Source organism: Lepus europaeus, chromosome 3 (genome assembly GCF_033115175.1).
Source record: "Lepus europaeus isolate LE1 chromosome 3, mLepTim1.pri, whole genome shotgun sequence".
NCBI classification, from domain to species: Eukaryota; Metazoa; Chordata; class Mammalia; order Lagomorpha; family Leporidae; genus Lepus; species Lepus europaeus.
In genome coordinates, this window is record NC_084829.1 from 114809559 (window position 1) to 114823342 (window position 13784).

Below are 13784 nucleotides of genomic sequence, written 5' to 3' on the forward strand. Positions count from 1 at the left end.
ATGTCCCCTGGCCTGGGACGCCTCCCGGTACCAGCAAGGGGATGGAGGCTCAGGAAAAGTAAGCGGCTGTTCTGGGTCTCCCACGAGCCGAGCACTGGGAATTAGGTCCGGAAATCTTTCCTCTTCTTTCACCTTCCAGACAGGGGGGACTTGCGCTCCTGCCCCAGCTGAGATGGCAAGGACCTGATTACTTGGTGGATTGGGCTGTCTAACGTAAAACATTGATGAGAAGTTCATCAGGTGTATTTTTAAGATTTTTCTATGTTAAGCCATGCTTCGGGTGATTCTGAAAATGCTACACGGTAACTGTATTCATGTCACCTATCTGAGATTTATGAAGCAGTCTAATAAATCCTATATGAGTGTGTAGACCTTAGCTTTGTAGGATGTAGGTTCCCCTCCCCTCCTTTGAGTGTAGTCCATCTTTGTTAGAATTCACAGTGTAAATCATGTTGCTTTACCTCGTGCAATAGTCCTTCTCCCTTTGCTTGTTTAGTTTTTTTTTGGTTCCACCTTTTGTCCACTGCTTGCACCAGTAGCGGATTTTGTTCTGCTTTGCCAACAGGCAGATGTCTCTCAGTTATCCCGGTGGAGCGCCAGTCCTGTTCGTACTCTGACCTGCAGTACAGCTGTGCTGTGAGGATGTTTCGGGCATGAGTGAAGAGGGGTTTGAGAGTGTCATTAACTGCGTGAGTGTGTATGAAGTCTGGCTCCGTTTTCTGTCCTTGCTTCTTTGTCAGTGTTTAAATAAATGAATCGATTGTAGGGCCTGTTGTTGGTTGTGTTCTTAATCATGATGATTGATTATTTTTTCTACTTTGGAATTATAGCAGGTATGGACGCTGTAGGCACAGTCAAGAAGGCAGAGGATATGCTATTTTCATCTCTTTGGACGTGATGTATCCCTGATATAAGCATTTACAAAAGTGCTGCATTTTAAACCCTCACACAGGCTTGTGAGTGTTTTAAATTGCACAGGGTGCTGGCAGCTCTGGTATAGTTCAGCATGGGAAATTCTTGTCAGATACGCATATGCTTTGAGCATTCTGACCCAGGGTATAAAGGATAGTTTTTGAATCTTTTGATGCAATCAAGTATTCTGCAGTAACTCATGAGCCCATCTGTCTGTAATTCCTGGTAGTATCCCTACCAGCTTTGCAAAAAAATTCAATTGAGATGTCTTGATTTCCAGTTCTTAGGGAACTTTGCCTTACTTGTGATTATGTTCATTAAAACACTTATTCAGGGAAAAGGCAAAAGACTTTGAAATGAGATGTTTCTGTGTTTAGTTGTTGGAAATCTTGGGGATTTGCCTGGTTTGCTGTTTTATAGCCTTTTATGTTTCCATACTTTAATATTTCATGCCGTGTTTAACAAAGAGAGCTTGCTTGTGTCAGTTTGCCGAAGAATACTAACTGGTAGTTTTCTAACTTCATTTCCAGCCACAGTTCTGGGTTTGGTATATGCTCACTGTTACTGTTGAAGGATGTAGTATACTTTTTTTTTTAATGAATGACTGAATGCTTGACAAAGAATCATTTGTTGAGTACATGGCACCCTGCGTAGATGCGGAAGAGTCAATTTATCAATCTTCTTTGCCTAATCTCAGAATTGCTTGACAGTTTGCAAAGAACTCTTGGTCCAATCTTGCAGTTTTGTGAATTATAACAAATTATAATATAATTTCTTCTTTTTGCCTATTCTGTTTCTTAATTATATGTTGATCCAACCATCCTAACAAATAGCCTTAAAACTATAAAAGGACTCTCCAGACACCACATTCTCCTTCGGTAGTGCTTCGCTTGACAAGGTCCTGCTAAGGTAATCGAACCTGGTTGTTTTCATTTCTGTATCAAAATCACTGCCTGTGGGCATTTTGTTAAAACAAATTGGTGGCATCAGGTTAACCATAGCCAAATTCCTTTAATTCTGTTTGCTTTACAAAGAGGGGTACATGATCCTTTATTTCCTGTATCTGTACCTCTATATAACAGCTGTTTAAAGTTGTAATCGCATTCTTGGAGGAGGAAGTCATATTGTAAAAGCAGTTTTTCTAAAACAGTACTATTTGAAAGGATAAACATTCCCTAATGACCAAAGGAATTAATTAATTATTTTTAAAGATTTATTTATTTATTTAAAAGTCAGAGTTACACAGAGAGAGAGAGAGAGAGAGAGAGAGAGGGGTTTTCCATCCACTGGTTCACTCCCCAGTTGGCCATAATGGCCGGAGCTGCGCCGATCCAAAGCAAGGAGCCAGGAGCTTCCTCCCAGTCTCCCACACAGGTGCAGAAACCCAAGGACTTGGGCCATCTTCCACTGCTTTCCCCGGCCATAGCAGAGAGCTGGATTGGAAGTGGAGCAGCTGGGTCTCGAACCGGCGCCCATGTGGCATGCCAGCACTGCAGGTGGTGGCTTTACCCGCTATGGCACAGCGCCAGCACCCAAAGGAATTTATTTTAATATAAGCTCTCCAGTTCTTTATGAAAACTTAGGATCGTTTAGATATCCCTTTAGAGTACTTTTTGGCACTGCTGCATCCATTTTTTTTTTTTTTTTTTTGACAAAATCCTTAGTTCTGTTTCATCATGATCTGTCCTTATATTACCTTACATCTCTTGCGCTTTTCCATTAGTTCCTTTCGCTATGTCCAAGAGCCTTACTCTTTTTCTCAAAAGCATTTTGATTCACTCATAGTGGTGGAAGTCTGGTGTTTTTAGTGTAGACTATCTTTTCTCTGCTTACCCCAGCTCCCAGTAATGCACTGGAAAGGGATTATTCCTTCAGAACTCAGGAATCATTCATTGTTACAAACCCATTATATAACAACTTTCTAATCCTCATTTCAGTTATCACTCAATTTTGTACTTGTCTCAGCTATGACAGAAAATCTTAACTAACATTGATATTTTAGAAAAGTAAAAGTTTATTGCCCTTGCACATAAAAAAGAGTTCTGACAGCTTTAGTCTAAAAGTTCCTCAGGGACCAGGCATTTTCTGAGTGAGCTCTCTGTTATCCCTCAGATGTGGTCTCCCATTCACGATCAAGATGGCAGCAGTATCCCATTTCTAGGCAGTGTGATATATAAAGGAATGAAGAAAAAAGTGAAAGCAGTTTCTTAACGAACTGTGTTGGAAACTGCCAAAAGACGTATCTGCTTTCATCTTGGGAGCTGGCACGTAGTCCTTTGTTTAGGGCTAGCTGGAATGGGAGTTGGGAGATGGTTTTTATTCTGCTCATTGAAGGGAAGGGTGGATTTGGGGGCACTATTAACAGTTTTCCCAGCTCCTTTTTCCTTGTTCACAGTCCCCCCCCCCCCCCCCCCCCCCGTGGTCAGGATAGCGTAGTATCCTTGAGCAAATTTCATGATCTTTCCAAGCCCCAGTTTCCATATCTGTTTAATGAGAAATAAAATAATTGTACATAATTTGTAACTATTACACAGATATAGGGTGTTCTAGAAATCTACCATCTTAGTTGTTCATTCTTCTAATGTGGCTTCATAATTCCTTGTCTTTGCCAACTGTTAGTTTTGATTTCCAGTTTATTCAGTTGCTTATGGGCATAGCCACACTATGGAAATACCATCTAAAAATTTATTTTGTTATTTAAATATTTAATATGTACTTATTTATTTGAAAGGCAGAAATGACAGAAAGGGAGAGATGTGTGGCAGGGGAGGGGGAGAAAGAGAGAGAATGAGAGATCAATCTTCCATCTGCTAGTTCACTCTCAAATGACCTCAATGATTAGGAACGGGCCAGGCCAAAGCCGATATCCTGGAATTCCATCCAGGCCCTCCATGTGGGTGACGGGCCCAAGTATGTGTGCCGTTTTCCACTGCTTTTCCAGGTATATTCAAAGGAACCTGGATAGCAGCAGAGCAGTTGGGTGGCGTTGTATGTGGTGGCTTAACCCAGTGTGCTACAACACCAGCCCTATCTAAAATTTTGACCTCCGAAGTTCCTCCTGTCTATGACCTTTGTGGCTCTGCTGCTCTTTTTCTTTTATTATTTTATTTATTTGAAAGACAGGGTTACAGAGAGGTAGAGACAGAGAGAGAGGTCTCCCATCCGCTGGTTCACTCCCCAGATGGCCACAACGACCAGAGCTGCGCTGATCCAAAGCCAGCAGTTGGGGGCTTCTCCCGGGTCTCCCACATGAGTTCAGGAGCCCAAGGATTTGGGCTATCTTCTACTGCTTTTCCAGGCCACAGTAGAGAGCTGGATCAGAAGAGGAGCAGCCAGGACTCAAACCTGCGCCCAAATGGGATGCTGGCGCTTCAGGCTAGGGCTTTAACCCGCTGCGCCACAGCGCTGGCCCCTCTGCTGCTCTTTTGTTTACATGCTTTTACATGCTTCTCATTTTGCTTTCTCAGGGATTGATAGTTCATGAGCTTTTTGGTCCATCTGTCTCCCTATTCTAAATGGCTCCTAGTCAGGCAGTTCTTTGATACTGTTGATAATATCCTCATGTTTTTTGTGTTTCCTCATTTGCCCAAAATTTATATACATTTTTAGAGTTCAGTCTATTAGGAAAATATATATCTGATAGGGAGAAGGGACATTCTGAATTGTTTTGGAGAACTTAGAGGTGATGAGGAGTTAACAAGTGAGTGAGACTGGGGAAAGGGTATTCAAGTAGGCCGCACAGCCTGTGCAGAAGCAGATCTCTGAGGAATTGTATTTAAAGGACAGATGGCTTGGTATTGCTAGACATAGGTTGAGAAATTATAGTCGTGGAAAATGAGACCTGACAAATTAGCAGGGGCCAGATCACAGTGGTCCTTGTCAGGGATTTAGATGAAATCTTACAGGGCAATAGTTCATTGCCAAGTTTTCCCCCTATATAGAGCCATAAAATATTCAGTGCAAACTGCAGATCATGCCCTGTTAGATCCAGATCATGATACTTGGGGTGATTTTGCAAATAAAATGGGCTTTAGGTTATGCAAATATTAAAGTGTGTGGTTATGGCTCCACCACTTTATTGCATCTGGTCCTAACACACTGTGTACAGGTAGAAAACTGCGACTGGTGGCTGATTATGTGATAAAGTCTGCTTCCTAGAAGCCTGAGACAAGAAACAGTGGGTAGAAATAGGGTGGGATGGGATGAATCATCCTCTCCCTCTTTGAACTCGCCCCTCAATTTTCATAACACTGTTGTCTCTTGAGTTTGTTATTACCTCTCCTGGCTGCTGCTTTTAATTTCTGACAAGTTCTTCCTCTTACTTTGTTCTTCAAATGGCTTTTATTTCTTTGTACTACATTTTCTTTTTCATGATCTAATGTAGTTGAATGGTTTTAACTCTCACCTTTCTGTAGATCATTCTCAACTGAATTAAAGTTCTCTTTAGCTGTGTTAGCTTGTTTTATTTTATGTTATTTTTTAAGATTTGTTTACTTAAAAGGCAGAGTTACAGAAAGAGAAGAGACCTGCAGGCTTCGGCCTGGCCCAGTGCTGGTCATTGCAACCATCTAGGGAGTGAACTAGTGGATAGAAGATCTCTCTGTCTCTCCCTCTCTTTCTGTAACTGACTGCTTTAAAGGAGAAGAAGAAGAATGAAACACATCAAATATATTTTACACACATTTGTTAAAAAACATAGAAGGCCAATCATATTGAGGAAGCTTTGTTACACTGGCCTTGTGGCATAGGTCTGCCTAAGGCCTATTAGAATATGAGTCTCATAGAATGGCAGATGTCCTAAACAGCACTCTGGCCTTGGAATCAGCCCTTAAGGCATTTGGATCTGGCTAAAGAGCCCATGAAAGTATTTTAGGCATGGAAAGCCAAGGCACTCTGGGGGCAAAAAACAAAACAAAACAAAACAAAAAAAAACCAAAAAAACAAAAACAAAAACCAAACAAACCTAAATGAAAGATCTCTGCGAGTGAGATCCCAGTAGAAAGAATGGGCCATCAAAGAAGGAGATATCTTTCTCTGAAGGGAAGAGAGAACTTCCACTTTGACTATGGCCTTGTTGAAATAAGATCAAAGACCGCGAGCTCAGGAGGCTTCCATGGCCTCGGCAACTCATGACTAGAGCCTGGGAAGATTGCTGATGCCTTAAACAAGAGTGTCAATTTGTTAAGTCAATAATAGGAGTCACTGTGCACTTACTCCCAGGTAGGATCTCTGTCCTTAATGTGTAGTTCAATGTGAATTAATGATATGACTAGTGCTCAAATAGTATTTGGCACTTTGTGTGCTGTGTGGGGGCAAACTGATGAAATCTTTACTTAATATATACTAAATCAATCTTCTGTATATAAAGATAATTGAAAATAAAAAAAAATGAATATGAGTCTAATGATTCTTTTATCTTTTTGGCAAGCATCTTTCTAGTAATTAGAGGTGATCATTATTGCTTCAAACACCTTAAACTTCAATTAAAATGAAGGTACTTGTATTGAATGTATTATTGGTAATATATGTTTCTATGGCAGCTTCAGAAAGTTGCAGGTAGCAAAGGCCGAGTAGTTTCCACGGTGACTTCTTCAGTGATCCCTTTCATTTCAGAAAGGGTCTTTGAGCTACTGCCAGTCCTGCCAGTTGCCAGTGCTTACCAGGCATGGAATAAGGCAAAGGCTTTTCTCATAGGCTTAGCAGCCATCCTTGTATCTTGAAGTTTTTGTTTTTCCCTTTTTTTTTTTTTTTTTATAATTCAGATGGTTCTGGAAGCAGGTTTCTTTGTTATTTTTCTCCTTTCATGTTATTAGCTTAGTCCTTTCTTTGAGCTGTTTTTATTGAATTTCTAGATACCACCAGGTAGTGATCTGGGAGGTCACATAGAGGTTTTATAGTGTTATTGAGGTGGAATAGATGTTAAACAAAGATACAGTATTAGATATCAGGGTATAAATGGTATATAAAGCTTCTTCATTTATGTGAGTGCTGATTCACATGTCTTGCTTAATTGCATGCAATATGATATTTAGATTCATAGCTATTTCATTTTATAGTTCTGTGAAAGATGGTAGCAGCTTAGTAAATATTTATGAAAAATGAAGTTTGGCTCCAGAAACACTGTAAGAGAAAGGGGGAGAGAAAGAACGAGAGAGTGAGAGTGAGGGAGGGAGAGAGAGCGAGTGAGCCCACAAGCCCATATTTACTGTTTATTATGGAGATTCTGAGTTATACCACAGATTAAATGAGGATACTTAAAAAAATTCCATTGTGGAAAATGGAATTAAAAGGTAAATTAATTTTGGAGCAAAGAATTTAGAAATCCAAGCATAATTTTTCATAATACATAATTTCCATTAATTTTCTGAAGATCATTCACATAAGTACAAAAAGTGATAACATGAAAATCAATCAGTTTCTGATGGGAAGTGTCAAACTCTGCCATTCCATTTGTGTTTTGAGAATGTAATTTTCCTTGTATAGATGGAGGTTTTGAAATGAACAGTAAATTCCCTACTTTAATTCATTTGACAAAATGCCAAGAGGGTCATCTACAATTGGTATTTCCTTCCAGAGTAAAGACAGTTCTCAATTTAAATAGAAAGTTGTTGGATGCTTTATCATTGCAATGTTCTCTTCAACCTGTATATATTTTTTTATTACTGATCTTTTTTTAAAATTTATTTTTTTAAGGAATACAATTCATGAATTTAATATATACAGATTTGGCAACATGATGCTTCTTCCCCCCCACCTTCCTCCCACCCGTACTCCCACCTTTCTTCCTCTTCCCTTTTACTTTCCCATTCTGATATTTTACAGAGATCAATTTTCAGTTAATTTTTGTACTCATAAGATTAACCCTACACTAAGTAACGAGTTCACCAATTAGTATGAAGAAAAAACAGAAGTGAAGAGCAAAAACAAACAAGGAAAACATTGTTCATCGACAGTTAAGGCAAGGGCTGTTTAAAATCATCCTATCTCGAAGTGTCAGTTTTCCTCCTATAGATTACATTTTAAGTACTCTATTAGTTACCACAGATCAGAGCGAACATGTATTTTTAAAAAATATTTTATTAATTTGAAAGGCAGAGTTAAAGAGAGAGAAGGAGAGATAGAGATCTTCCATCTGCTGGTTCACTCCCCAAATGGCCACAGTAGCCAGGGCTAGGCCAGTCTGAAGTTAGGAGCCAGAAACTTCATTGGGTTCTTCTATGAGGATGCTGGGGCCCAAGGACTTTACCAGGGAGCTGGATCAGAAGTGGAGCAGTGAGATCAGAACTGGCACCCATACGGGGTGCTGATGTTAACCCTTTATGCCATAACACTGGTCCCTCAGTTGTGAAAATGAAAATACAGAGTAGGGACCAGTGTCAAGGACTGAGTAGTGATAATTTGCTGATAAGGAAAAGCATCTGCCTTAGGAAGCATGCTAATAATTTAACTCCTCTGTGTATTTTCTTGCAGTATTATCAGAAAAGCCACCCAGCTTCACCATTACTGTGACATCTGAGGCAGGAGAGAATGATGAAAGTAAGTGTTATAAAAAATACAGGAGTCACTGTGTACTTACACCCCATGTGGGATCTGTCCTTAATGTGTTGTCTAAGGTGAAGTGATGCTATAACTAGTACTGAAACAGTATTTTTATACTTTGTGTTTCTGTGTAGGTACAAACTGATGAGGTCTTTACTAATTACATACTGAATTGATCTTCTGCATATAAAGATAATTGGAAATAAAAAAAAAACCTGGTGTTAAATTGGAAATGGCATAGAAAATTAATTAATTTAAAAAAAATATTATGTAGGATCTCTGTCTTTAATGTGCTGTACACTGTTATTTAATGCTATAACTAGTACTCCAACGGTAGTTTTTTCACTTTGTGTTGCTATATGGGGCAAACTGTTGAAACCTTTACCTAATATATACTAAACTGATCTTCTGTATATAAAAAGAATTGAAAATGAATCTTGATGTGAATGGAAGGGGAGAGGGAGCAGGGAAGGGGAGGGTTGCGGGCAGGAGGGAAGTTAGGGGAGGGGGGAAGCCATTGTAACCCATAAGCTGTACTTTGGAAATTTATATTCATTAAGTAAAAGTTTAATAAATGAAAAAAAAAATACTTGTGGTTTTTCTAAGTTTCTCTCTCAGTAATTTTATTCATTGTGCAGCCATTGTTAGTCCTAACTGCTTGTATGGAAATGCTAAGATGGTCTTAGGGCTGTACTATAAGTGATGTGTGCTTCTAGTCAGTATTTATTGCATAAATGTGACTCCTAGAGAAATGGAGTGGAATCAGTGAGATCACGTATGTCACAATAAGCTAACTTTTGAAAAGTGAAGCAGAAACAATAACCAGGGCAGCAGAAGAAAAAGTAGATTTTTATCCAAAACATGACTTGCATGCAAACTCATTTCAATAGTTGTATAGTATTCCATGGCTGTTTTTGTCTTTGGACATTTAGGTTGTTTACTCGATAATTTGCTGTAATAAATGAGGCTGAATATATGCCTGTGTATATGCTTTTCTCTGTTTCTTTGAAGTGAACATTCTGCTGTTATTTCAATATATGTATATATAAAACCAGATAAAACTGTTCTCCAGCTGTAGAACCATTAAATATAAAATTGAAATAAAGCAGCTATGAAGTCAATACATTGAAATTAAATAAATTAAATTTGACAGATGTTTGGTAGTGATGGTGTCTGAAGCCAGTTTCCATCTTTCATTCACTTAGTTAATATTGTTTATAAGTTGTCAACTTAAAAGGTTTTTTTTTCCCTTTTAGGCTAGTGAATGAAAATTCTGTCAGGAATAGTCAGTAATAGCTAATTATAATGTTTTTAATTGATAACTCTAAATCTGTCTTGTATAAAAATGAGTTGAAAATGAAGTTGGCGTTTACATTACTGAAATCTTACCTAAAGATATTAGACACTGAGTTATTACTGAGTTGATAACCAGTATGCTGTTGCAGATATCTAAACTTTTCTCTATGGGATTAAAACACCAAATAAATCTTGTACTGACTGCTCTTCACACTATTTAAAACTCCCGTTGTAAAGAAGCCTGTGACATCATTCTGGCTTCATATAATGCCATTAAGGGTGTTGTAATCCTGTAGCAGTATTCATTGATAAAATAATCCTGAATGTAATTTTCTTTAAGATTTACTGAAATGAAAAATAAGGAATTTCTAGAAAGGGATTCCAAATTCTGAACAGCAGTTCCATTGGTGTAATGGCATAATATATCTGTAAAGTAGTTCTATACAGGCCATCAGCCCCATTTGAAAAAATTTTTTTTTTTTAAATTTTTTTTTTTTGATAGGCAGAGTGGATAGTGAGAGCGAGACAGAGAGAAAGGTCTTCCTTTTTGCTGTTGGTTCACCCTCCAATGGCCGCTGCGGCCGGTGCATCGCGCTGATCCGAAGCCAGGAGCCAGGTGCTTCTCCTGGTCTCCCATGCGGGTGCAGGGCCCAAGGACTTGGGCCATCCTCCACTGCCTTCCCAGGCCATAGCAGAGAGCAGGCCTGGAAGAGGGACAACAGGGATAGAATCCAGCACCCAACTGGGACTAGAACCCAGTGTGCCGGCGCCACAAGGCGGAGGATTAGCCTGTTAAGCCACAGTGCCGGCCTATAAATGATTATTAAAAATGAGTCTTGGGGCTGGTATAGCAGGTAAAGCCGTTGTCTACTATGGCAGTATCCCATACAAGCACCAGTTTGAATCCTGGCTACTTCACTTCCAATCTAGTTCCCTGCAAATATGCCTGAGAGAATAGCAGAGGATGCCCAGGCTCTTGGGCCCCTGCACCCATGTGGGAGACCTGGAAGAAGCTCCAGGCCTCTGGCTTTGAGCTGGCTCCTCCCTGGCTGTTGTGGCCATTTTAGGAGTGAACCGGCCGATGGAGGCTCTCTGTTTCTTCCTGTTTCTGTAACTCTTTCAAATAAATAAATCTTTTTTTTTTTTTTTGAGTTTCTATACTAATTAAAATGGAAACTGAAATTAACATAATATTTCATCTTAACCAAGAAATTATCAGTATTGGTGAGGACAGAACAATATGCTGTTGAGAGTGTAAATTGATACCGATGTGTAGGAGAGCCATTGGAATCATGAAGCAAGAGATTTAAAAATGTTTATATCCTTTGACCCAATAAATATCTATTTATAGGATATTTTTATTCTAAGGAAACTATTGTGACACCCATATAATATAAACTAGGATGTTTATTACTGTTTTCTCTTAATAAATTGTGGCATACTTAATAGAAAAATCTGCTTCTACTCAAGATTTAATGAATTGAATTCATGTTTGAGATCATATCTATAAAATTTTGGCTATTTCCTTTTAAATTGATACATTATTATATGTATTTATGTGGTACAATGTGTATTTTGATATTTATGTATACATTTTGAGTGATTTGATGAATTGCGCAGCATTCTGATTATAATTAATGATTATATATGGGGCAGGTACTGTGGCATAGTGGGTTAGCTGCCACTTGGGATACCTGCATCCCATATTGGAACACTGGTTCCAATGCTAGTTAGGGTCACTGGAACTCTGCTTTCCCATCCAGCTCCCTGCTAATGTGCTTGAGAAGCAGTGAATGATGACTAAGTACTTGAGTTCTTGCCACCATCGTGGGAGAGCCTAATGGAGCTTCTGGCTCATGGCTTCAGACTGGCCCAGCCCTGACTATTGCAGCTGTTTGAGGACTGAATCATCTGATAGAAGAATTCTGTCTTCATCTCTATTTCTCTTCTGTCTGTGTGTTCTCTGCCTTTCAAATAATTGTATAATGTTTATATAATCTGGATTAAAATGTAGAAAGAAAGATACTTTGAAATATGTTTTCAGAAATGCTTTTAAGATATGTTAAGTAAAGTGTACTGTAATGGTAACAGATTTCTTCCTAATGATGGATTGTTTGAGATTTTATTTTTTCCTTGATTGTATTTCTGAATTTTCTACAATGAGTGTATAGTGCTTATGGTAAAACCAGTAAGTGTTTTTTTTTTTTTAAGAGAACCTTGCTTTTTAAAATGATGAAACATATTTTTTATTATTTATTTATTTTAAAGATTTACTTATTTTACTTGAAAGAGTTACACAGAGAGAGAAGGAGAGGCAGAGAGAGAGGTTCTCTATCTGCTGGTTCACTTCCCAGTTGACCGCAATGGTCGGAGCTGCGCCGATCCAAAGCCAGGAGCCAGGAGCTTCTTCTGGGCCTCCCGCATGGGTGCAGGGGCCCAAGGGCTTAAGCCATTTTCCATTGCTTTCCCAGGCCATAGCAGAGAGCTGGATTGGAAGTGGAGCAGCCGGGACATGAACCAGTGCCCATATGGGATGCCAGCACTGCAGGTGGCAGCTTTACCTGCTACACCACAGCACTGGCCCTGAAATGTATTTTTTAAAGATTTATTTGTTTGAAAGGCAGAGTTAAAGGGAGAATCAGAGAGAGAGAGAGAGAGAGAGAGAGAGAGAGAGAGAGAGAAATTGTCGATCTGCTGGTTTACTTCCCAAATGACTATAACAGCTAGAGCTGAGCCAGGCTGAAGCTAGGAGCCAGGAGCCCCATTCAGGTCTCCCACATCAGATCAGGGACTATGTAATTGGGCCATCCTTTGCTGCCCTCCCAGGCATATCACCAGAGAGCTGGATTGGAAGTAGAGCAACTAAAACCTGAACCAGTGCCCACGTAGGATGCTGACATCACAGACTAAGGCTAACTGCTGCGCCACAATGCCAGCTCCAGTTAAATGCATTTTAATATACTTGTATGGTGAAATTCAACTCGCAGCTATTTAAACTATATTTTAAAGAATGTTCTCATGATATAGTGCACATGAAACATTCAATTGATGAGGCTCACATTGTGGTGTAATGGGTAAGGCCGCAGCCTGTCATGCGAGCATGCCATCTGGGAAAAAATAAAATCTCTTATGGCTGCTCTACTTCTGATCCAGCTCTCTGCTCATGGCCTAGGTGTTTGGACCTCTGCAACCTACATGGGAGACCTGGATGAAGCACATGGCTCCTGGCTTTGGCCTGGCCTACTGTGGTAGTCATTGCAGCCATCAGGGGAGTGAACCAGCAGATTGAAGATCCTGCTCTCTCTTTCTTTCAAAATCAATAAATTAATTAAAAAAATTCCATTGACACATTAGCAGAAAAAACTAATATGCCAGTAATGGTGCTGAACTTTACCTTTTCTTTGTCTTTTGTGGTAAGGAACATTTAATATCTACTCTCCTGGCAGTTTTTTATATATATACGTATTAAAATTAACTATAGTCACTATGCTATATAATAGATTTCCAGAGTTTATTTGTCCTGTTTGAAACTTTGCATCATATAACCAACTTCTTCCCCGTGGTGTCAGTTTTTAAAAAAATTTTTTTTTTTTAATTTTTGACAGGCAGAGTTAGACAGTGAGAGAGAGAGACAGAGAGAAAGGTCTTTCTTCAGTTGGTTCACCAACCCCAAATGGCTGCTACGGCCGGCGTGCTGCGCTGATCTGAAGCCAGGAGCCAGGTGCTTCTTCCTGGTCTCCCATGCGGGTGCAGGGCCCAAGGACCTGGGCCATCCTCCGCTGCCCTCCCAGGCCACAGCAAAGAGCTGGACTGGAAGAGGAGCAACCGGGACAGAATCCGGTGCCCCAATCGGGACTAGAACCCGGGGTGCTGGTGCCACAGGCGAAGGATTAGCCTAGTGAGCTGTGGCGCTGGCCATTGGTGTCAATTTTAAGATCTCTTTCATTTATAATTTTATTTACAAATATTTTAGTCTTTTCGTTTTATTTTAGTCTATAGTTAAGTGTCATCAATTTTATCTGTTGCTTTTCTAGTCT

The 13784-nt window shown here is 39.6% G+C and overlaps 1 protein-coding gene across 1 annotated transcript in view; it reads left to right on the top strand.

Annotated features, from left to right (window-relative positions):
• RWDD1 (RWD domain containing 1) overlaps positions 1–13784 on the top strand; it is a 34058-nt gene that overhangs the window by 768 nt on the left and 19506 nt on the right. Inside the window, exon 2 of the mRNA XM_062186657.1 lies at positions 8383–8448. Within this exon, the coding sequence (XP_062042641.1) occupies positions 8383–8448 (66 nt within the window). The remainder of the gene's footprint in view (positions 1–8382; positions 8449–13784) is intronic.